Source organism: Emydura macquarii, unplaced genomic scaffold (assembly GCF_026122565.2).
Source record: "Emydura macquarii macquarii isolate MOO-44397 ecotype Brisbane River unplaced genomic scaffold, CSIRO-AGI_Emac_v2 contig_2897, whole genome shotgun sequence".
Lineage (NCBI taxonomy): Eukaryota > Metazoa > Chordata > Testudines > Chelidae > Emydura > Emydura macquarii.
The window spans coordinates 28,761,282-28,787,661 of record NW_027133034.1 but is presented as its reverse complement, the minus strand read 5'-3'; the positions used below and the strand labels follow the sequence as shown (position 1 = coordinate 28,787,661).

Sequence of the window (26,380 nt, the reverse complement as noted above, 5' to 3'; positions counted from 1 at the left end):
CTCCCCAGGGTTCGGCCAGCCCTTACTTTGCCTTGCAGGTTAATAGGTGCAACCCTCAAGCCCCATTGAAGTGTTCCCCTGCAGTTGCTCCTGGGGGAATTTTGCACCAAAGAATTAAATTCTGTGCACAATATTTTAAAATTCTGCATATTTTATTTGTAAAAAAAATAACACAGTACCATCATGTCAGTTTCAATTATTTTGGTAATTTATTTCAAAATACCTATCAGCAATATATCAGTAACAATACAGACAACAAAAGATTCAAGAAATGTTTTTGACAAATAGTTTCCTTACTAGGCATATTAATACAGAACTTTGAGTAATAATTCATTTAAACTACATTACAGAAACACATTTCTCGCACCCCTCAGAAACACTGAATAGGCTTGGGGGAGCCAGTAACGGAGGAGCTGATGGACAAGGAATTAGTTGCTGGGAAGGAGCATGGGAGTGAACCTGGTGGTGTGTTGTGTGTGGGTGGCAGAAGTATGGAACAGTTGGTTGTTTTTTGTTTGGTTTGGGTTTTTTGTTTTTTTTTTTTTTGTGGTGGGGGGGGTTGTTTGGGGAGGAGGGATTGTTGGGGAGTCAGGAAGCCTCTCCCATGCAGATCCTGGCTGACTCCTAGCCTCTCCCATTCAGTCAGGCACATCTGCCCGTCTACATGTGGCCATGCATTCCCATTCAGTCCCTGACTCAGTGCTGTCACCCCTCTAGGTCCTGTGCCCCTGCCCCGGTCTGTCCCGCCCAACAGTCCTTCTGAACCCCAGCCTGTGAGACCCCCTCTTCCCCAGCAGCCCTGTATGTCCTGCTCTCTCCATACCCCCCATATCTCATGCCTTCTCACCTGGCTCCATGGGCAGGGTGCTCTGAGGAAGGCAGCCTCTCTCCTTCCCTATTCACAGCTGGCTGCTCTGGAGCCCACTGTCCTCTCTTCTAGCACCACCTGGTGAGCTAAAGGTGTAATTGCAGCTTCCCATCTCCCCAGCAGAATCAGAGGTGGGGGGGGCGAGTGACAACGACTCTGTGGGTGACATTAATTCTGTGCTTGTGCAGTGGTACAGAATTCCCCCAGGAATACTGCAGTGTCCAGCTCTTCACCATTGGATGTTCTCAGAAATTACCACATAAGCCTGTCCCCAAAGGAACAGTGCACACACCAGCTTGTTTGTCTCAGACGAGTATCAGCTCCAGTATAATATCACAATTGAGATATGTTTATAGCGAAAATCCTCCTAAGTTTATTATCAAAGGCTAAGATTTTAAGAGACAGTGAGTAAGGATAACAAAGGAAGCAATTTCAAAATGGTTACATATAAAACAAAAAGTATAACCCGCTTCCTAGAACCTATAGCAGGCTAAACCCTTGTCTAAAATCATTTCTCGTCTAATGCACCCTTCCAGCATCTCTAGCCATCATGGCTGGGATCCCTCTTTCATGAATGCAAAGAAAAAAGAAAAAGCAGCATTGTCCTTTTTGCTTCCTCAGTGAAGGACAAAAGTGTCATTTTGCCTTTTTATATTCCCAAAGTTTGTTGTTTTGTCCCCAGTCAGGATGACTCCTGTTGCTTATTCCCTGGTTTGCTAGCTCCATGTTGCTTTCACATCTTCATGTTGACATCATATGTAACTGAGTTGGCTTACAATGCCTATTTTATATATGAACCGAGGCAGGCAGGTGAACATACATCTTTTGGTCAAAACTTGCTTGACAACCCTGCTTTGATTCAGATTATAAAACATACCTTCCAGTGTACATACACAACTTCTTAAATATTATCCGTACATACATCTCACAACGATTGAGGATCAGAATCACATAAGCTTTTATTAGAGACCTCACTTGACCCTCTTTGGATAAATAGTATGAAAGCCATGCGTTGGATTTGTCAGGCCTGTCAGGAGTTAGTTATAGAACAGTGAATTCTTTGGTAATTGGCATTTAGGGGTTTTTAGGGTCACACTGATATCATGGGGGTGGAGGCTGGTTGCTGTCAATCAGCTGACCTACCCTGCTCCGCCAAACAGCTGATCAGCGGCAGCCAGCTCAATGCCCTCCCTGGCTGCCACCGAACAGCTGTTCCACGACCTGGGGCTGTCGCTCCTCTGGCAGCCCCTGGGTTGTGATAGCTGCTTCAGGCCTGCCCCCAAAAAAGTCAGATGTCCCGGAAAGTCAGAAGTCATGGATTCTGTGGGACCTCTGTGACAGAATTGTATCCTTATTCATAATGAGTATGTGACAGCATTGGTCTCTTCATTCCTGTGGAGTAGGTTGCTGGAATATACACTTCCACCACTTCCCTTAACACATAGATACCAGTGAAAGGGGAAAAGCATGTGTTGTCAATGTGTACCAAGACAGAGGACTTGTTCACACAGATTCAGAATCCAGATCTAAATTGATGCATGAAGCCTAGCTCTTGAGGGGAAAGTTAGTTACTGGAGAATGCAGGAAAAGTGATTATGCCCTTGTAAAATCAAAGGTCTATTGGAGAAGGTTTGGGTAAATGCAGCTTTTTGATACAATAGGCAGGGCAATCCACAACTTATTTATATTTGGTTCCCATCAGTCTCACTTTAGAGCTTCTTCAGGCCATTTTAGATAACAATGTAGCAAGCTTCAGGTTCAAGCCTTGATGTTAAGAGCCCTTAGCTATTGAAAGTAGATAGATAGGATCTCATCTGTTGTTGATTTGGGTAACTCAGAGTAGTGTCAAATTTTTTTGAAATTCCCGAATTAAGTGTGATTGAGTGAGTCATAGATTCCTAAGGCTGGAAGGTGCCTTTTGATCATCTGGTCTGGTTTTTTGCCTAATATGTGCTATTGAATTTCACATAGTAGTTTCTGCACCAGGTCCGTAACTTCTAGTTGAGCTGGAGCATAGCTTTTAGAAAGTCCTCATGTAAAGACTTCAAGTGATAGGAAGTACACCACATCCCTTGTTAAACTATTATAACGGTTAATTACCCTAACTGTTAAAAGTATGCACTTTGTTGACAATTTCTGAATAGGTCTAGTTTCAGCTTCCAGATATTTAATCCTGTTATGACTTTGTCTGCTATACTGGAACATGAGTTCTCTTCAATACAGGAATTTGAATCAGAACAGATTGATTTAAATCAAGGTGATTAAATCACCAAGTGGAAAGTCTCATTTTAAATAATTGATTTTAATCAGCTTTCCTCTAGTACTTCAGTTATATTCTAAAGAGAGGTGCATTCTCATTGGTTGATATAGCCATTAAAACATGTTGATTTTCAACTAAATAGAGTTTTAATATTAGATTTGGTAGATCCTAATGCTACCTAGGAGGATACACTGTAACGATACACATTTATTTAAGCAATTATTTAGTTTAATATTTTGAGATTCTTATTAAAGTTTACATTTTTAGTATGTTAGAAAATGATATATCGGCTTATTTATAAGATAATTAACTTTTTGCTCATGATTTATGCCAAACTGTATTAGAATGGTAACTGGAATTTAAACACGCACAACAGCATACAAAATGTATTTTTATTAAACAAAACAGCTAAATTATAAGTAGTTTATTTTTTTAAAATAAACCTGTTTAAAATTAAATCTGAATTTAATACCAAATATGGTAAAATATAAACTAATCTATTATAATTTAACAATAAAAACCTTTTTTCAGAAAAATCTATTTTAATCCACCCTGATTTGAATGAGTCCAGTTTATGAAGCTGTCTAGATCACTTGATATAACTGACCTGTCCTTATTTACCACTCCACCAATTTTTTGTGTCATCTACAAACTTTACCAGCAGTGAGATTGAGGTTTAGTAGTGACTTGGAGTCTCTTGCCCATTAGGGAACCACTTCTGATGTGTTGGTCTTAATCCAATTCCCAGTGTCATCACAAAAAATACTCCATAATTGGCACTTGTGTTGGGAGTCTCAACAGAGACAGTAGGGAATAAATGGACATGAAAACTGAATTTGCTCCCTGGAAATGGTCTCTTCTTGTTAAAGTTAAGGCACATTGAAAGGATGGGGCAAATTTCCATTTTCTGAAGCATGGCTATTCTAGTAGAGTGACAGCTCTTCTGTAGTTAAGGTTAAGACCAGCTTTCTGTTTTGCTCTTGACCGTTCGAAGTGCACTAAAATCTGTACAGTTAATCATAGTGCCTTGAAATTTGGTGTGCCCCGTGGCAATGTGGGGTATGGTCAGTATTCTAAATTTGGGGCCATTTGACGAAGGGGCTCCTGAGATACAGCTCGTGGGGGAGGAGGAGACGACAACTTTTTGTAAATTTGACACAGGGTTCACGTCATTGCACCAATATCCCAGATGCTCAAGGGTTACCCCTACAGAGTACATGTCACCCACCATGAAATAAAATAAAATAAAAACATTATTTGAAAAAGTTTGCTTCTCTGATTAGGCATGCTAAGGCTCATGTACCTATTCACATGCCTAATGGAATGCATTGAGCATGTGCAGAGAGAAATTATCTGCAAAATTAACTCAACATAACAGGCCTGTGATGGCTGTGAGAGTATGTTATGGTCATCAAATCTGAGCAACACCCCAAGTACTAAGATTTCAAATCCAACACAGAGCAGAAGTCTGAAGTAAAAAAACAAAGCAGGCAAATTGCTCCAATCTGCATCTGTCAAAGGGGGATTTTTATTTTAGGAGTATTCTGAAGGTGCCAAAGCTATTTTTCAAAAAGCAAATAAGCTACACAAGCAATTGCTTGCTGGAGAGGAGGGTGACTTGGAGTGGTAGAGTAGGAGGGAATAGAGGAAGGGGATCATAGATTCCAAGGCCCAAAGGAACCATTGTAATCATCTAGTATGATGTCCTGTATAACACAGGCCAGAGAGCTACCTCAAAATAATTCCTAAAGCATGTTTTTAAGAAAAACATCCAATCTTGATTTTAAAATTCTCAGTGATGGAGAGTCCGCTTTGACCCTTGGCAAATTGTTCCAATAGTTAATTACCTTCATTGTTTAAAAATGTGTGCCTTATTTCCAGTGTAAGGGTTTGTCTAACTTGAAATATTGCACTCCTACAGCTGCGTCGTTGTAGTGCTTGTGTGTGGACACTACCTGCACCAATGGGAGGTTCTTCCGTTGGCATAGGTAATCTACTGCCCCAAGAGGCAGTAGCTAGGTTGACGGAAGTGCTGTTTACACTGAGGGTCAGGTCAGCTTAACTATGCCACTCATAGGTGTGTATTCTTCATATCCCTGAGCGACATAGTTAAGCTGATTTAGGCCTGGTCTACATTACAGAGCTAGGTTGACGCAAGGCAGTTTATGTCGACTTAACTATGGAAGTGTCTTCACTTAAATTTGGGTCCCGCCGACATAAGTGCCTCTCAATGCTGACTTAATAATACTACCTTCCCAAGCAGCGTAGAGTGACGGTTGATGTAATTAGTTCAATGCAATGTCAGAGCAGACACTGTTGCTTAAGTCAACTGTTACTGGCTTTCAGGAGCTGTCCCACAATGCCCCACACTCACAGTACAATCGATACCAGCACTCCTGGTGAGGACATGCATTGCCAACGCAAGGAGCGAAGTGTAGACATGCACAAGAGATGTAATTACTATGGTGGCTGTATGCCATTATAAGTTAGGTTGACTTAATTTTGTAGTGTAGACATGGCCTTAATTTTCTTGTGTAGACCAGGTCTTTGTGTGTCTAGCTTCAACTTCCAGCTATTGGATAGTGTTACGCCTTTCTCTGCAATACTGGAGACCCATTATCAAATATTTGTTCCTCATGTAGGTACATATGGATCAATCAATCACCACCTAACTGTCTCTTTGTTAAATCTAATAGATTGAGCTTCTTGAGTCTGTCAGTATAAGGCATGTTTTCTAATCCTTTAATCATTCTTGTGGCTCTTCTCTGAACCCTTTCAAATTTTATCAACATCCTCCTTGAATTGTGGGTGCCAGAACTGGACACAGTATTCATCAGCAGTTGCACCAGTGCCAAATACAGAGGTAAAATAACTTCTCTGCTGCTATTCAAGATTCCCCAGTTTATGCATCAAAGGATCACATTAGCCATTTCGCTTTTATTGTCACACTAGGAGCTCATGTTCAGCTGATTATCTACCATGATCCCCAAGTCTTTTTCTGAGTCACTGCTTCCAAGCGGAGAGTCCATCATCCTTTAAGTATGGCCTACATTCTTTCTTCCTTGATATCTGCATTTACGTTTAGCCATATCAAAACATGTATTGTTTGCTTGTGCCCAGCCTACCAAGCGATCCAGATTCTCCTGTCAACCTAACGCTGCCATCAACCTAGCTACTGCCTCTTGGGGAGATAGAGTACCTACACGGATGGGAGAAGCCCTCCTGTCAGCATAGGTAACGTCTTCACTGAAGCTTTTTCAGTGGCTCCCGTGCAGCATTTTAAGTGTACACAAGCCCTTAATGTTCTAAAATCTCTGTGTTCACAGATAGTAGCAACTTTGAAGTTTGAAACCCACTCTAGGCAGAAATGTGTGAATGAACTGTAAACATTTGGGAAGAATCTGCCTCTGTCAAGTTGTTTTGTTTTGGGAAATACAAACTGAGCACAGCAGAATATTTAGAAGGTGCTTAAATGTTTTTCAAAAACTAAATAAATTACACCTGCAAGTGCACACTGGAAGGAGGAGGTGGCTAAGGGGAAAAGAGTAGGTGGGAAGAAGGGAAGTGTGCAACAAGGGATGGGTGTATTATGAGGAGGAGGATAAATTGGCTGGTAGAGGAAAGAAATGTAAGGGGTAGAGAGCAGGGATGAGGGGAGAAAATGGGAGGGGTTGGTGAATGTGAGGGGCAGCAGACGAAGCTGAGGATTTGGGGGGGGAGGGGTTGCCAGTTCTGCATTCTGCCCTTCCATGTCTATGCTGGGATCTGAGGGAGCCCTACCCCTCTGCAGGAATCTGAACCCTTCTTCCTGCTTGCTATGTGTTCTGGGATCTGAGAGATTCTGCTCCTTTGAGCCCCTCTTCTTGCCCTTCTGTGTGAGCTGGGATCTGAGGTATAAGGAATGAAGGTAACAAACTTAAACATCTGAAATCCAATAAATGAATAGTTAAGACACATCACACCTGTGTGGGTTGGGGAGCTGCGGGGAGAAGAAAGGCCTGGTTTGGAGGACGGGTAGATTGGGTGGACCTGGGCAGGCTCTGGCCTGGGGAAGTCTGACTAAAGCAGAGGCAGGAGTCCCAGCTGTGGATGGGTAGTGGCAGTGAAGAGTAGCATGTGGCCTTCCAGGAAGCTGCTGCCTGTAATATGTGTATGCAGCAGGAGACAGCAAGGAGCAGCTTCTTACCTATGAATGGCTTCTACAGTGCCAGCTAGTGGCTTAAGGGGTTGGAAGGAGGAGGAGGAGCTGGAAACGTTGGAAAGAGGCTACCTATTGTGGAGAATGGTGGGGCGAGGGGTGGAGAAAAACGAGACATTTCTCTCTCATTCTTAAGGTTACTGTAACAACCATGTAATAAAATGATCAAGTTTTGGGACATAGACTATCAATAAAATTGCTCTTGTTGGCCCTAATAGCAACTACACATTGCAAACATTTCAAAGCATGACCATTATCCCTGTTCTATCATAACACAGTGTACAGGAGTGAGGAGGAGCACTGAAGAATCATGTGCAACAGCGTGGCAATGTGGAAAGATCCCTGAACTGGGACTATTCCGAACTCTGCCACTGGTCTGCTGGGTGACCTGGGGCATGTCACGTCATTGCTCCGTGCCTCAATTTCCCATTTGTAACATTAGGATTAATAGATTGAAAGGTCAGAAGGGATCATTGTGATCATCTAATCTGATTTTGGATGTATAACACTAGCCAAAAAAATTCCCCAAAATAATTCGTAGATTATATCTTAGAAAAACATCTAATCTTGATTTAAAAATTGTCAGTGATGGAGAATCCACCACGATTCTTGGTAAAGTGTTCTAATGGAAAATTACTCTCACCTTTAAAAATGTATACCTTATTTCCAGTCTGAATTTGTCTAGCTTCAGTTTCCAGCCATTTGATCGTGTTATACCTTTCTCTGCTAGATTGAAGAGCCCATTATGAAGTATTTGTTCCTGATGTAGATACTTATAGGCAGGAATCAAGGCATCTCTTAACCTTCTCTTTGTTACACTAAATAATGTATGGATAACGTACACTTCTTTTGAGATCTACTGATGAAAAAGCACTATATAAAAACTAGGTCTTTTATTATCTAGCCACAGTAGCATATCAACTGCATATCTAGGTGAGAACTTACCTTAGACCTTGGTTGCTCCTGTGCCACTGACACATTAGACAGTCAAGTTCACCCATTGATTACGGTTGCTTACAAGTTGTAGTACTTCTTCCCAAGTGAAGCCAACACATTCGATATCTTTGATTGTTACTGTCTTCTGCCATTTCTCCCTTGCTTTCTCTTTCTTCTCTCAGGTACCCAGTTGATTGCTTGTTTAGCATGTCTCCCATCTTCCATATGATATACATGTCCTAAGCTGTCTTATTTTGATATTTCCTAGCATGTCCAGCTTTGTCAGCTTGCTTACTTGTGCATTTGTTGTTTTATCTTCCCACAAAATGTGTAGTATCTTCCTCAGCCATCTGTGATGGGCAGTCTCCACCATTTTTGTTAGCCACTGTTGTCAGCCAAATCTCTGCTCCGTACAGTAGCATGCTCAGTGCAATAGCATGGTATAATTTCTTCGATGAGAGCTGCTGTCACATTACTGACGTGATTCTTTGAGAAGAATGAAGCTGAATGTAATTTAAAGCCTATTATTTTCCAGCAGCAAAAATACAAATTCACAGTCCAGTATGTCTAACATATCAGACTGGAACCTCTTTAACCTTAAATAATTTTGGGATTGTATAGCAAATTTACTGCTGTTTGGTGCCATCCCTAATTAATGTTGTGCTACATTATCAGTTAATATCAACTGTGGTCTATTTAACTAGCCACGTTTTGAAGTATGCATCTAGAAAATATTACTTTTAGAGGTTTATTAAGTCAGCTTTTTGCATGGTGGTGGTTCTTTTTTTAATGAAAGCAGGAAATAGTTAAAATGGGTCCAAATCTGAATAATTTGTTTGTTAGCATTTGAGGAATTACTATACAGCTGCAGGCCTGTGACCTTGTCTGTTAGATAGTTGAAATGTCTGCAGTAAGTTAGCACCTCAAAGCAAGTAAAACATATGAGACTATAATAAGCTTTCTAGGAGAAGAATGAAAACTAGACAAGTGTAGCCTAAAGGAATAGAAAAAGCTGCATTTCAAATGTAGCTAGCCAATTTTCAATAATTCTAGGGTAATAAAGGAAGACTGTTGTATAAAAATTGCTGTTGCTCACTTAGGAATAGAGAAGCACAACCAATTTTGCTTCAGAATTAAGGAATTTTGCATACACTAATGATTGTGTAAGAACTTAGTATATATCAAACTACAAACAGATAAATGCACAACACTTATTTTCCTGTTAGAGTATCCAGTAGTCCTAACAAATCAAAATATCTAATTTAAAAATATGATTTATAGGAGATAAGCATGATCTTTTAATTAGCTGTAGTGGAGGAATTGTGCATAGACCCTATTCATAAAACTCTTTTAAAATTGTGTTAAAGTGGTGAAATAAATGCTTTGAGTTTTCTTTTCTTGGATCTTACAGGAAAATTCTGCTTTAACTTTTAGGGAACTTTCACATAAATGGAGCCTCAGACAAATAGGAGGACACCTTCTACTGAAAAGGTAAGTATGGCTCTTGCTGAAAACTGATACTACTCTTATGATAAGATGTATATATTAATACGTTTTCTTAGGACGGAAAATCAAGGAATGCCACTACAGAGCCAGCAAGCATGTGGTCGCCAAAAGCTTCAGTGGTGCAATAAGATCGCCAATGATGTACATAAACTGAATATTCAGCCAAATTACCTTAAGGATCATAATTACATAGAAATCAATCCAAATGGCATTCAATCTGCAATGAGGCTGCATCCCTTTCAGATTTGCCATGACGATGATGGTATTAGTTTTGTGGATTTTCAAAAGAAGCTCTTAACTGCAAATGAGAAATTCAAATTATGTGTGGATGGTCCCAACTAAACAGTGTAAGGCTACATCTTCACCGCACACCACTGGCAGTGGCGTGTGGGGTACATGCAACAGTAAAAAGCAGTCTGTCTCCACACTGCTGTGTATTGCTATATGTGTAAGTGAAAAGCCCTGGTGTAGGGAGAGTGGGGATCTGCTGGAGCTTTTCTCCACTGTGAGAGTCTTTCACTATAGTGGAAGTGGCAGGCCAGAAAGGCTCTGTTTTGGTGAGTAGGGTATTATACCCAGGTACGTATCCACAGGGTTCAGGCATGTCTTTACTCTACTTGCCTAAGCAGTGCCCCTCATCTTCTACACAGCTATACTTATTGTGGGGAGAGGTGGTGGAGGGGACATATAATGTATGTATTATACTCGTCGCTGAAAGGAGTGTGCAGTGTAGATATACTCTCTGAAACACTCATGGAACATGGTAGAAATTTAATTATTCATTTTAAAAATTCCTAATCTGATCCATGATTCCTGGTTATTTGTGACCTTTAGCGAATAGAGTTTCAAATTACCTGAATTATATAATGAAATCTATTTAGTCTATGATCCTGCAAGTTGTTCTGCGTCTTCAATTGTGTGTGCCCACACCGAGCCCCATTGATTTAAGGGATCAGAACCTTACTGATTAAATTTTGATTTCTGTACAACTTGTTAACTTGTTGAATTGGCCATATAGGACTAGAATTTTATATTATCAAGAACTTGACTACTTACAGAACTTCAAACTGAACTTTATTTTTACCTGCTTAAAGTTGGTGTAGAAATTCAAGTATAGTTTAATAGCTGATAACTAGTTTCTCTTAGGCATGGCTTTATAATTGTATAGATATGTAGATTTCAGTGGCTTAAATGTATCCTGTATCTGAGAATATTGATATTTTAATAATATAATTCATAAACACAATATTAACCTTCTTATTAATTCCTTCAGCCTAACCTACGTGGTAGCAATGCCTTTTTATTCAGCAAGCCTGATTGAAACTGTGCAGGTAATTTACCATCTATATGTCTATTACATATTAAAAGAGATGCTGTTCTTTCTTCTTTTTATAAATAAGAATGTATATAGAGAACTGAGTATTTTACTTTTTCTCAGTGGATTTTGATTTACATTACTTGGAATGCTGTACAGTGCTATTGACATTTTGATTTTCCTTTATATCTCCATTTACCTTTTTCCAAACACTAGTCAAATATTTAATTTAAAAAACTTAAACACTCAGCTTCATTCATTGACACACTAGACAAAGCACTTACCAAGATGTGGGATATTGGGCTACATACCACTAATAGATCGCTGCAAGCCCAGTCTACCTTTTTAACCTAGTCCTTTACAAAAAAAAAAAAAAAAAATCCCTCTGACAAGTGAAACTTATTGTTTGAGAGAAGCAGAGTAGGAAGGATGACACAACACAAATTAACACACAATCTCTTTCTCCACCTCTTAGCTGGGCAACTCTATCTCAGTCTGGTCAAAAATGGTTCTTTCTTAGGTCATCTTAGGTTATTTGGTGCAGAATGTGAACTCCAGCCTCTTCTGCTTTTTCCCCCAGCCCTCTTCCCTGTAGAGATGTAGGAAGTTCCAAGGACCCTTCTCCTGGACTACTAACTTACGCAATTCCAGGACTGCTCCTCAAAGGCCCTTTTTGAGAACTCAGCCTCTGCTCAGCCAGCCCTCAACTGGTTCTGGCAAGTCTGGCAGCACTCTCTGGAAGCTGCTGCTGACCCCTGGTTGTCCTTCCCCTTGCTTCTGAGCTCCCTCCTGTTTCTTTCCCACAGCTGGGGTTAATTACCACAATTAAAACTCTACTTTCTAGAAGGTACTCATTCCCATATAAAATGTATCCTCCTTTTAGGCCCAGTCAATTAACCAAACTCAGGCATACTAATCAGACACGTGCACTGGCCCTAGCTCATCCTTATGGTTCAATCACTCTGTCACTCTGATGTGGTACCTCCCATCACCCTCTCCTATGGGTCTAGATGATAGTAAACATTATAAAATGCAAGTGTGATTTGCCCAGCAAATCCAATGCACAAATGTTAAATGACTCAGCAAATCATTTTAAATTTGGTTCAAAATATAAATTACCATAAGATCTATGTAACCAGCCAAGTGTGAAGTTTTTAGTTTAAAATGTTTGTCAAGCACAAAATTTATTATCAGAACTTACAGGGAAATTTTTTTAATGCTTTCATAACTTATACAGCTGCTGTGATTTTTTTCAACTTAAGTTCACGTCTAAGCTTTAAAATCAGGCATAGAAAATTTCCATCTAAACAATTTGATAGTTATGAGCAAGAGCAAAAGAGAGATTAGCCTGTAAGTTGGAACCTAACCTTAACTATGTTAACTATGTTAAGCATGTTACCAAGGCATCCCATAGTTAATACTTCATATATTTTTGCATATGTTTAAGATGGACAGGCATCTTAGAGAGTCCTTTATAGAAGAGCAATTCATGCTTTACCATATAAGAGAAGTAGTTTTAACTTCCAGCTCTTGTTCTTTTCCTCTTGAGCTAGAGGATGTTGTAGAGGCAGCGATATCAGTTCCTGGTGGAATACTCATGCTTTTAGTTCCTCTGATTGATTTGGGAGAGGCATTGATGGGTTCAAAAGAGGACACTGTGAGAGTGTGGGATATGTTTATGACAAATATGAACCCTATCTTGTTCTGTGTGGAAATATTTTCTATGTGAGTGCACAAGCTGGGATGTGCCCAAAGGCAATTTATTGTACTGTATTCTAGATAGCTGCCCTGCTTGGGAAACATGTCTAATACCTTAACCTAGCTTCTCCAGACTGAGTGGTTGTGGGAAGGGCTCTCCCAGTTGTCAGTGAAAATGCTGAATTTCTTGAGACCCTGCTTGACCTTGCCACTGTACTGGAGTTTTGGCCTTCCTCTGCGTCACAGGTAGTTCTTGAGTTGGCCATAGAGCACAACCTTTGGCAGACAGTCTTGAGGCATGTGCTCCACACGTCCCAGCCAGTGAAGCCTGTGAGCATCCAGCATAGTTTCCATTGACTGTAGGCCGGTTCTCTCAAGCATGTCGTTAGTGATCTGTTGGTCCCAAGTGACTCCAAGGACTTTTCTGAGACCACAGAGGTGGAAGCTGTTCAATCTCTGCTCCTGCTTGGAATACATGACCCAGCTTTCACAGCTGTAAAGTAGGGTACTGAGGACACAAACCTGATAAACGGACATCTTTGTATTCAGGTTTATTCAGCTTGTTTTTCCAGTTTACGTGAGATAAGTTTGCCAAAGATGACAGAGGCTTTGCTGAATCTTGCATCAAGTTCTGTATCAAAGCTAAGTAAGCTGGTGACTGGGCTTGATTGTAACAAGCCACATCTGGTATCATGGCTGGAAAGACATTAGTTGCCATATTGCAGCCTTAAGGGAACCATGCCAGGCATTTACAAAGCTTCCAGTAGATAATGCAGAGGATCTCCTCCCTCTTCTCCCACTCTCACCAATTGAGAGTTGATAAGTGTAACAGTGTAAGTTAGCCAATGAGCTAGGAGGCAGTGAGCATGGCAAGGAAGGCGAGACTTGCACATCATGAATAGCGAACACTGCATGTAAATTCTGTATAATTGTAGTTATAAAGGATAATTCATCTTTCTCTGATATGAATTGCCTTTAATTCATTTCAGTAGGATTTTTGGCACGATTTGGAATTAAGTGTCTATCTGCAAGTTTATTGATGATACTCAGCCTACATAACTATGTGTGTCTGAGCATTTAAGAGCATAGTCCCTTAATATACAATATGTAAAACTTCTGCTGTTACTGGAGACATTAATGTAAGCCAGTTTTCCTACAAGTAGGAAAATTGAAAGAATAATGAACTTGTCGGGTTTTTTTTACTCTGGATTAAGCAGAGCTGGGAGGTGGCCTGACAAAAGTCATTAACATGAGCTCCTCTTCATTACAGTTCTTTATATGAGGTACATATGGCAGCTGAGAATTGTTGAGTGTTTACGGTTATATATCTTGTTACTGATCACTTTTAATACTAGTTTTTGAGTATTTGCTTTTTACACAGCAAGCATTCTTTCAAGGATCATGCTGCTCACATGTATTATCTTTACTATATTTCTGCAAGTAAAATGGCTGTACTTGAGTGTCTTAAAGATCCATAATCTATGAGTTGGAGAAATTTCTTAACACTTTTTTTGGTCTTTTCTATTTCAAACCACACGGTGGCACACTTGACATAAAATTGTCAGTAGTTTTGTAGCTCTGTACTTAAGTCAATAATGCATGACAAAATGAACAATATTAAGACTCTTTTAGATGAAATGTCTAATACTCCTTTTTAAGAAATGTAAAATTTCTATTATAAGATAGATAGTAAAAGGAAGCTATCACAACTATTTATTAAAATGAAGTCTTTGCTGATGACTTGAAATTTATCTTTATAATTTATTTACCTTAGATATCTCCATTGTGCTTATCTTGCTATTATAGCTGATATCTTTTCATTTTAGTATCCTATTTTCCTTGCTTTAAAAATAAAGGAAGACATAGTATTTGCATTTTTCAAAACAACATTCTAAAGAATTCTGCATGCGTGTTTATGATTTTTAAAATTTAGTATCAGAATTATGGCAGTGCTTACTTAATACATCCACCTCCTGTAGAAAATATTCCATTTAAAATTAACGTTTTTATTTTTGCAAGTTTTGAGAAAAGAGTACAGCCGGCAGATATAATGTCATATTGAGTCATAACACGTTTTTTCGTGTATTTCAAATATTACCTTTTCTAGATTAGCTAGATCACTAAGGTCTGTAAACAAACTTCTGAGTTTGCTGATTAGTTATTACCAATTTGTTACCAATAATTAATAATTATATTTTTCATGGGTTTGAATTTACTCAGTAATTAGACTTAGAACTCAGCTTGATTGAATTTATTAAGCAATTGTTAGTGTATAAGAGAAAGGCATACTTTACCAAGAACTTTGGAACCACTCCTGCACCACTGACAGTTCAATTTGTATGTTGTCTGGTTTCATTATTTGCTTAAAGCCTGATACTTATACTAGAATTATTTATAGTTTCATTCTCATTACTTCCTCTTGTAAAGAGAAATATCTTATTTTAGTATTTCCTTACATTTTAAAAGTTTCCAACCACATAATCAAACATGTTATTTACTTGTGTCTTGTCAGCAGGTACATTATATTTTGTCTACTCAGGTGTCTCTTTGTGGTTAGTAGATTGCTAAAAATATGTATTCCTTACTTAATTCTTGTTTTCTTTGATAATTCTAGTGAGATGGTATTTTTCCTTTTCTTAGACTCCCCCATGATGCTTTGCAGTTATGCTCACTCATAGGCAAGCCATAAGGCCTTATAAAAGTGTGTTTTATAGGTCAACATAGATTTTTGCAATTAAATTAGCCCTTAAGATATTCCTTGATTTTAAGTATTTCGCTTTCAAAATGTTGCCAAATTAAACTCTCTGTTCCTTGGAATATTTGCCACTATTTTGCACACAAAGTGTGTGTGTGGGAAGAGAATCAATATACCAAAAGATGATTTTAAAAAATCTCAGTGATTATTTGTAGCAAGATTACATTATTTTAAGTTTTTGGGAAGGGTGGGAAGAGAAAAAAAATGTACCAAAACGTGTGTGGTACTATTTATTGAAAGATCTTATGCGGGAGATCCATGAAAATTATTTAATTTTAAAAACCTATATTATAATATACTTAATGCTAAATGTAACACATCAAGGTTGATGGGCTACATTGGACAAATTACCCTAAACGTATTCTGGCGTATAGGTATGCTCCTTACAATAGTGCATGCAACCTCCTCTTTGTTTTTAATTTTCTCGTGGGTATGCGGTATATTGAGATGTACAAAAAAGTTTGTAAATCTTAGTATGCTGCCTGTCCACTAGTATATGGTCCCATTCAGATAGCACTTATTCATACTTAACTCCCAGAGAAGTTATAGAGGCTCCAAAATTGGGCTCAGTATGGCATAAAGTACTATATGTAATCAGAAAGGGAGCTAGTACTTTTGGTTTCCATTGTAGGACTATTCAGGGATATAATATGATGATGTGAAAAAAGTAGGAATAAAGAAATATTAACATAATTTAAAATGACCCTTGCGTTTTCTTGTAGATGTCAGCATGGGTGAAGAGAGCACCATTTTAGGTATCAAGAATTGAATGGAAGATTCCACCATAATTATCACAACATACACAGTTATGAGTCTGTTATACTTACCATAACCCCAAGTGAATCTTCTAGACCCACTCACTTGCATTTTCATAGTTAAAGCTATAAGTCTGGACTTGCTCTTCATTTTTAACTCATACAAATTAAGAATAGATGACATAGCAAAGACTCATGTTTTAATCTTTGAAAGTAAAGAAATTCCAAATTCATTGGATTTGTCCTTCAAGTTTTGTAATAGAATATCCTTATTTTGATACAGTTAAATGTTTCGAGGGTTCTGTGATATGAAATAACACTCTTTCCAAATATACTGACTACTTTGCATACTCTTATTTTTGATGGGTTATGGTACTTAGAAACAAAACAGGTAATTGTAACTTGACATTCTTAAGGTTTTAATGGAAAAATGAGTTTACATTATGTAATATGCAGATTTGATCTAATTAAAAAAATAAACATAGTATCATTATGTATATGCAAGTATAGTAAGCACACAATATTTAAATGTCCTTGAAAGGTGAAAAAATACATCTGTTATGTATCTTATTTCTCAAACAAGCCGGGCAGATATTAATTTTAACTATTTCATTTTGGTTGTAGAGCGAAATCATTCGAGATAATCCTGGAATTTTGGACTGTGTGAAAGAAGGGATTGGCAGAGTGATTGGCATGGGAGTGCCCCATAGCAAACGGCTCCTCCCTCTCATGGCCTTGACCTTTCCCACTGTTTTACATGGAGTTCTTCATTACATCATCAGTTCCATCATCCAGAAGTTTGTTCTGCTTGTCCTAAAAAGGGAGAATTCCCAGAGCTTTCCCACAGAAAGCTCCAATTCTGTGCAGAGTATGTTGGATGCTTATTTTCCAGAACTTATTGCTAACTTTGCTGCTAGCCTTTGTGCTGATGTCATGCTTTACCCACTGGAGACAGTTTTACACCGCCTTCATATTCAGGGAACACGCACAATAATTGACAATACAGACCTTGGCTATGAAGTGCTTCCAATCAATACTCAGTATGAGGGAATGAGAGACTGCATCAATACCATAAAGCGGGAAGAAGGAATGCTAGGTTTTTATAAAGGGTTTGGAGCTGTTGTTGTACAGTATACACTGCATGTGGCTGTTTTACAGTTCACTAAAATTATTTACTCCACGCTGCTTCAAAATGTTGCTTAAAAGTACTTTCATATATTGATTAGCATCGGGGACATGATCTGATCACTTAATTAATTATGGTAAAAAGAGATGGATAGGAAAATGAAATCTAAAAGATGAGAATCTATAGTAGTAGTTTCTCTTTTTACAATGTGAAGTGTCCATTTAAAAACTGGAATTTGAATGCTAAAATGTCCTTTTTAAGAAATGCTTCATAACATTTAAACAAGAACTATTGCTAGAATTTGAATATCTTGAAATATGAAATATTATGTGGAAGAGAATCATAATTTAAAATGGGCAAATTCATGTAGAGGATATACATGATTTATCTCGTTTGAACATAGATGACCTTTGTGTCTACCTTGTAAACTGGCATGGAAAATGGCATCTTCAGTGGCACTGTTCACATATGCTATATGACTAAAGGACAAATAGTCATTGTTATCTTTGGCAGTGAATTTCTTCTGATGAAATAAATAAAGGGGTTTGGATTCAAAACTTATATACAAGATACCTGAGGATTTAATGGTCTTTCAAAAACCTTTTTTAATCTTTAATGTGGTTATGGTGAGAAGAGTAACTCAAAAAAGATCTTGTTTCATATTTTTTCTCCACATTGTTTTCTCAGTTTACAAGTACAAACAAGACCTTCACTGTTGCAACATACATCTAGGGGAAAAAATAAATTAAATGTTATGCTTTGTACATCACTCATAGCAAATTATTTTGTAATAAGAACATTGTCTTTATGTGCAAGTTGATATAGATTACATTATTTACCTCTCTTCTACAGTTCTATGAGTGTCACAAGGTAAATAGTAATTAAAATGTATGGTTTGAATAAAGTAAAGATGCATATAATTAGGAGCTGAGATATACATGTATGTATGTATGTGTGTGTATATATATATATATATGTGTGTGCCATTTTTAAAGTCAAATTTCCAACCAGAACCACAATTTGAGTGATTTGCTCATCTAAGGTATTTTTGCTTAAAAGAATTATCATGAGAAGTGATTTAATACTCATGCTCAAATTGTACTTTGAAAACATAAACAGATTTAGGTCTTTATTTTCTATTGTTACTCTTCTGCTAGATTGCAGTGCCTGGGAGAGAGATGCCAACACAATTATTTGATCTTCAGGGCCCTTTATCTTCCCTACTTAAGACAGCCTCCACTTATGATTTTGCACTGAAGTCCTTGCTTAAAAATGTGTGTGGATTAAATGTTTGATGGGTAGTATTCAGCTGTTTCACAATTAATATGTAATGTTTGATTACCGAAATTTAAGTTTTTTCCTCCCTTCCCCAAATCTCCAAACCAAGGTTTTCAGTCTTGAAACGTTTTGATCATTCTGGATTAACTTATATTTGCTTCTTGGTTTCCAAAATAGATTTCATGAAGATGTTTAAAAAGATGTTTTAACAAGTAAAACAGATGAGCATGTTAAAAGAGAAAATCACTTTTAAACAATATGAAATGTTGCCTTTCTCAAAAATTAACTTTTGTGGTAAGAGTCTTTGTATATCTGTGAATATGGTAAATTGATGTGTATTTAATTGATCAATCTTAAAATGTATAGTAGATTTTATTTATGGAAAGCAGCCAGGACAAAACTATCAACAGCTTTGACTCAAATCATATTTTGAAAATAATTTGGCTGTGCTTACAATTAAACTATTTTCATGTATTTTAAGCACATAAGTGTTGAAATAGAAAGTATAGTAAACTTGGGACCTGAGACATTATTTTGAGTATTGTTTTTCTGCAAGTTTAGCATGTAAAATGGGAACAATAGGATAAATTAGAAATACAGTCCACGTACTTTGAAAACGTAATTTACCAAAGAAATACCTAAAATGTAGTACATCAATCAGAAATATGTCCTCTGTCTTGTAGGCTTTCTATTCATATATGTCTTTTAAAAGCACTCTAACATTCAAGGTTCCTTTTTAAAAAATATTCTACAAGTTGAGAAATCTCAATAAAACTAGAGAAAGCAACACTGGTCAAATATTCTGTTCTTTGTGAATTACTTACATTTTTAAAAAATGTATACCAGCAAAGATTCTGACCGAGATATCTTTAAAAATAGAGCTAAAAATGTCTCAAATCCATATTTAGTTACCTAAATAAAAGTAGTCTGACTTTCAAAAGTGCTGAGCACCCAAAAACTGTATGGAAGTAAATTAATCCAATAATTGTGATAATTATCAATTTAAATTATTTCCCCCAACCAGCCCTAAATATTGTATGTGTATAGCTGGTAAGAACACAAATGATGAGTCATCTCAATGAGAAAGGGTTAGAATACTTTTCTAGGAGTAAAACTAACACGTCTGTCGCACATGGTGGACAAATGACAAAGGAAGCATGAAATAGTCTGAAAGCACAAGATACCTTCCACCTCACACAATGGATGCATAGTTTAAAACTGACTCCAATGTCAAATTCTCATTTTCACCTTCAGTGCCAACTTTGAGTGACTTGCTTGCAGATCCACAAATCTAGCCATTGAATGAGATCTTCAGCTGTTGTAATTCTCTGTGGCACCATTGACGTATAAGAGCATTGTAACCTCTACAACAACTCCCTTGTAATATGAAAGTTAATACTTTCAGAATACTCTCAGAATACTTTACATTTCCTTTGTCATCTTTTCCTCATTTAGGGTGAAAATGTTATGTCTCCCTGAATATTTCTGTAAACTGTTTTACTCCTAGAAAATCTTCTTAACCCTTTCTCACTGGCATTTCTAAAGTCACCATTTGTGTTCATGCCAGCCTTTGCAAATTCAAGGTGTGTGGGGCTCAGTGGGAAGAATCATTTTAGCTTTGAATGATCAGTTATTACATTATTGCTTATTCACTGGGCTCTTTTAGTCCTGTTTCTCCAATTTTAGATAAAACTAATCTTAATTTCTGTAAGTGGGCAGCAATTCTTAAATTTCAGACAGGATTAGATTAAAAACCTGTCTGTAGATAACTTGAAATGGTATCATTGGAGACGAGACCTAGAAACTGTTCAGTCTTTTCAACTACAGCATAAAATGAGATCTGAAGGGTGTTGGGTAAATCTATTTCACATTCTTTTCCACACAATTTTCATTACAAAATCATTTCAATCTTTGACATGCTATAATTTATTTATTCTGGTTATTCACAACACTTCCTTTCAATCACTTTAAGGAAAAATGCCAATTTCAAGAAAATACAGAAATTAGTGATGTTAAAAGACTTAATATATGATTCACATGTCAATGAAGAACTGTTTTCTTCAGTATATCTACTACTACTATCTCTAATCTGCCTTTTTGGGGTAAAGTTATTGACAAGGTGCTGATGAAGAAATTCTTTCACAGGTTTTAAGGACAATAAGGGACCATTATGATCAAGCTTGAACTGCACAATGTGGGCCATACAGTTTAACCAAGTTATTTCTGTATCAAGACCCATAACTTTTAGTTATGCTAGAGTATAACTTTCAGAAAAATACCTAATCTTGACTTAAATACTTTCAGTGACAGAATCCACCACATCCATAGGTGAGTTCAATAACCCCACTGGTAATCTGCACCTGGATTTTAGTCTCAATTTGTGTAGCTTCAGTTTTCAGCTATTGGATCTTGGTATGCCTTTGTTTACTAAATTTTAAAAGCCCTCTACCAGCAGAAATATTCTCTCTAGTAAGTACCTATAGACTGTGATAGTCACCTCTTAAGTTTCTCTTGGATAAACAAAATACATTATGCTTCTGCAGCTCTTAATGAAAGGACAGGTTTTCTAGAAGGACTCACTGTAGTTTTTTTCCCCAAGAGTAATGTCCAGACCAGTACATACCAACAAAATCAGTGTCATTTTTGTTCTAATGGGTGATGTCCACTGTTTTGAACAGACCCTGCCTACATGTCAAAATATACTTAATAAAGTTGTTTGCAGCTGTTACACTATGCATTCTAATAACCTACAATGGTGATGATGTTTTCTACTTAACTTTTATGGGTTTAACTTTAGAAGTAATCTCCTATAATCAAAATACAGAGCTGTAGCAGTCCGAGAGATGCATGCCTTTTTTATATAAAAATCTACATTGAAACCAAACAACACATTGCAAATCAGTATTCAAGCTGATAGCTCATTAAAGAACACTTAGCTCGCCTGCAAAGAGCGTGGAATTCCTCTTTTCACACCCATTCCCCCCCAATTCAATCATCGTGGACATGGTAAATTCCAAGGGATGACAACACCACTTCAAGTCCATGCCTTATGATCAGGACTGCAAGCAGCTAGACTTATTTAGCAGGTAAGCCCATTTGTCAGCCACCTCTAGTTCAGAGTGGCAAATTATCCAGCCCTATGGGCAAAATACATTTACCAGAACTGTGCAAAATTAGACACTTCTATTGAACAGCTTCCTGATCCCAAAAAGAACAATTTAAGGCCCTAGTTAATGAAGGCCAGCAGGTGGCGAAGACATCCCTCCAGTCGGCTCTGGATGCAGCTGACCCGGCGGCTCATTCCATTTCAATGCAGTGCTAATGAGGTGGACTTCATGGCTTCTCGAAGAAATTACTTTGTGCAGTATTGATGTTCTTTGAGATGTATGTCCTATGAGTGCTCCATGACCCACCATCCACCCATCTACTTCAGAGCTCAATTAGTTAGTTCTTTCTCTACCGCAGCACTGAGGAGAGAATGCCCCCACATGCTGCTAGCTTCATGGCTGGTGGGGAGCAGCACATGCACAGGTGGTACAGACTGCTATCAAAAATCTCTGCTCAGTAGCATGAGGGTACAGCCACACCTACAATGGAGCACCCATAGGGGGACACCTTGAACAACCATCATTACTGCACAAGGTGAGTAACTTCTTTCATTCTGAAACAGATGATGAATCTCACTGCCTGTGCTTAATTATTCTTTGTGCCATATTATGCCATCATCTTTTTATAAGTAGAAGCCCCCACTGCAATGGGGGAATTTCTGCACTAAAATAGTGGTATGATATTACCCTTTGCTATTGTCACCCTGCCTCAGTGGCTTACAACTGAGGATACCAGATTCAGGACAAACTGCTGCTAAATGGGGCAGACTCACTCCAGCTTGGTGGTTATGCTTCCATGAGATATACCAAGCCAGTAACAAAAGTCAACTTCTGTCTCACCCCCACTGCTTAACAAGAAGTCAGAAACGCAGTTTCCTTAGACATCCCAGCCCTTGTTTCACCACCCAGACACTAGACTTTAAGATGAGTGGTTATTTCAAACCAATTTAATCAAACAAAGGGTTATTCTAGTCCCAAGCCACACAGCCAGGTCAATATATAACTCAGATCTTGCCCACTAATCACCCTGCTGCCCATTTTTTAGTATTTAATAGCTGAAGGTTTATAGGGAAAAAGAGAGCTAAAATGGTTAAAGAATCATATACAATCATTGCAAAGCTTTTGGATCAGGTTTGTAGCAGTGATGTTACAATCTGCTGGCTTGTAAAGTCTCTGGCAACTTCCAAAAGATTGGAAGGTCCTTAGTCTATTGGTTGGAATGTTCCTTTTAGTGTAAATCCATAGACCAGAGCAGGAAAGAGGCTCAATGAAGATGCTTCCAGGGCCTTATATACCTCCTTCCATGTGGGTGGATTCTTTCTGTCTCAGTGTGTGTGTGGAAAATTGCAAGCACAAGATGGAGTTCAGGGTCACATGTCCAAGTCACATGCCCTTGCCTGCTTTTTTGAGTCAGAGGAGCAGCCATTACCCATATTCTAGCTAAAACATCCACAGGAAGGTTCACCAGCTGGTGATTAGCTTCTTCCATGGCCTATCAGGCGAGCTAAGTGTTCTGTAATGAGCTATCAGCTTGAATACTGATTTGCAATGTGTTGTTTGGTTTCAATGTAGATTTTACCTGGGAGGTGTTACTCAGGAATACAACATATATGTAGGATGCCAGTACATAGTCAATATTTATAATTTCAGCTACAAAAATGATTATGCATGTAAACAGGATAGCCATACTCAGCAAATCATAACTTTTCCATTGACTCTTTACATGACATACTTTATATAAGATTTGTTTCAATTATATAATAGTGGTAGCAAAGATTATATGCAAGTTCATATTTTAATCATACAGCATTAGTTATTAAACTTCAGTCATTTTCTTCAAAAACTGTTTCTCCAGAACACGAGGGAAATGTTTGTCAATATTTATGAAAATGTATTTTTTTTTTCTACGTGGCCTCTCTTATTTTCAAAGTTCATGAATCTCTGAACAAGACCATAACAGGTACAAATAAGAACGGGCCTGTGAAGAGCATCTCATGCCACCTAGGTATCACTGTGCATTAAAACATGACTCTTGTCTGGTGTCAAGTGCAATCTATTTGTAATTAAGTTATTTCCACTTCACAGCTCTGACATTTCTATCAGTTAATAACAAAATATTGTTCCTTTATTTTTGATTCTGTTAAACTTAGGAACTTGTGGAGAATATTTGATGAATCTAAAACCTGGTCACTTTTGGAAACGTTGCCAAACCTTCCTCTTTGATAAAGTTTTTCCACCATAATCTGAATGATAGTCGCATCAATTTTCCCTCCTAATAGCCACTTGTATCAACATGAAAATTGGGGTGGCCTATGAAGAACAGGTTTATCTTTTTAAAAGAGGAACAAAGAGAACCTGGGCCCTTATAAATCAGTCAGTCTAACTTCAATACCTGGAAAGATACTGGAACCAGTTATTAAACAATCAATTTCTAAACAGCCAGAGGATAAATAGGGTCATAAGCATTAGCTAGCATGCATTTGTCAAGAACAGCTCATCCCAAGCCAACCTAATTTTCTCCTTTGATGGGGTTAGTTGCCTAGTGGAGGGAGGGAAGCAGTAAATGTGATAATCTTGATGTTAGTAAGTCTTTTACATATTCCCACATAACAGTCTCATAAGCAACTGAGGAGAAATGTGTTCTAGATTAAATTACTATAACATAGGTGAACAACTGATTGACAAACTGTACTCAAAGTAATTAGCAGTGGTTCATTGCCAAATTGGGAGGATGGATCTAGTGGGCTCCTGCTTGGGTCAGTTCTGGATCTGGTACTAGTAATATTTTCGTTAACGATTTAGATAATAAAGGGGAGAATATGTTTATAAAATGTGTGAATGACCCGAAGATTGGAGACATTGCAATCGCTTTAGAGAATAGGATTAGAATTCAAAAGATCTCGGAGAATTGAGCTGAAATAGACAAGATGATATTCAGTAAAGGTAAGTCCAAAGAATTACCCTTAGGAAAGGAAAAATCAAATGTACAACTACAAAATTGCAAATAACTGGCTAGGTGGTATTACTGCTGAAAAGGGTTCTAGTGCATCTCCTACTGAGGGAATTCTGCACAAAAAAATTAAATTCTATGCACAATATTTTAAAATTCTGCATATTTTGTTTGTCAAAATACAATATCACTCCAGTTTCAATTATTTTGGTAATTTATTTCAAAATACCTATCAGCAACTATGTAACAATACAGACAACAACAAAGATTCAAGAAATGTTTGACAAATAGATTCCTTACTATGCATATTAATATAGAACTTTGAATAATAATTCATTTAAACTACAATACAGTAATAGCCACCTGCTGTGTACTGCATAACATCTATGAAGCACGGGACGAAAAGTTACTGCTGGGGTGGATGTGGAGAGCTTGCTGAGTTTGAACAGCCAAACTGAGGGGCAATTAGAGTTTCCATGAGCAATGTGGCTTATGGAGGTTTTGAAAGAGCACCTTAGCAGTGAGCCCTAGCAATGCATTGTGGTGTACTGTGCTCTATCTGGCCCCCTGCTATTTTGGGGCTAGTTAGGAATTGGGTCGCATTTGGTGTATATCTATGCATGTAACACTGTCAATGCACTTGTAATTTTATGGTGCCTGCTGTTCATTTAGAATTATTACACAGCATTTGTCACTGACCTAAGTCCTCTGTGCCACTGTAAACAAAAAGTGGGTGCTTTTGAAACCACTAGGCATGCTGCCTATCCCTGTCATATGTTGTGACATTATTTCCCAACTAACAGAATTTTGAGTAACAAAACCAGTGCAAAGAAAAATCTATCCAATTTAAAAGCACAAACATTCAAAACTAAAAAAAATTAATGGAACAGAACATAAAGGGAAAAAACATTTATCTCCACTTTACATACACATATAGCAATTATGGGACTCAGAGGTCTGAATATGTGAAGCTGTGGTTGTCCATAATCTTCTCTGGATTAGGGAAGTAGGCATAGGAAGGTGGCCCCTGATGCCATGTAGAATGATGACAGGGAGGGATGTAGCGGACTTCTCCATGGACTGGAAGGGAGGTGAGCATAGGATTGTTGAACCTCTAAGTCCACAAGAGTCTACAGCATCTGTGTTTGCTGCCACAGAAGCATCATCATGTCCTGGTGCATCTCCCTTTTCTTGCTGAGACTCCCGAGCCGTTATCCTCTCTACTCTTTCCTTTTCCTGGCTGTCTGCAATATTCACCCTCCAGGCCTTAGCTCATGGTCTGATGCAGCATTGGCTTGTAGGATCTCATTGAACATATCATCCTGCGTCGTTTTCTTTTTCCTCCTTACCTGCTTAGGCATTCCACAGGTGTAAAAGGGAACTCTTCCAGGGCTGATGCACTCAGGGAAAAAAATAGGGGGTGCTCAGCACCCAGCATGGCTGGCCGTGGATTAGATGACTTGGCTCACCTGTTCAGGAGCTGTCTATTAGCTGTTTAGCCGGCTCCTGGGCTGGCAGCCAATCAGCTCTTTATCAGCAACTTGACTTGGTGCCAAACAGCTGATTGGCTGTTCCTGTGGAAGGGGCTCATCCAGCCCTTCCCTAGTCCCTACTCATGTGGGGTTACT

At 38.1% G+C, this 26,380-nt stretch overlaps 1 protein-coding gene across 1 annotated transcript in view; it reads left to right on the top strand.

Moving 5' to 3' along the window:
* Positions 1-19,484, top strand: part of SLC25A46 (solute carrier family 25 member 46) — a 33,623-nt gene extending 14,139 nt beyond the window's left edge. The window contains exons 6-8 of the mRNA XM_067568892.1: positions 9,697-9,753; positions 11,042-11,099; positions 16,916-19,484. Of these exons, the coding sequence (XP_067424993.1) occupies positions 9,697-9,753; positions 11,042-11,099; positions 16,916-17,494 (694 nt within the window). The 3' untranslated portion in view covers positions 17,495-19,484. The remainder of the gene's footprint in view (positions 1-9,696; positions 9,754-11,041; positions 11,100-16,915) is intronic.
* Positions 19,485-26,380: the final 6,896 nt, after the last annotated feature.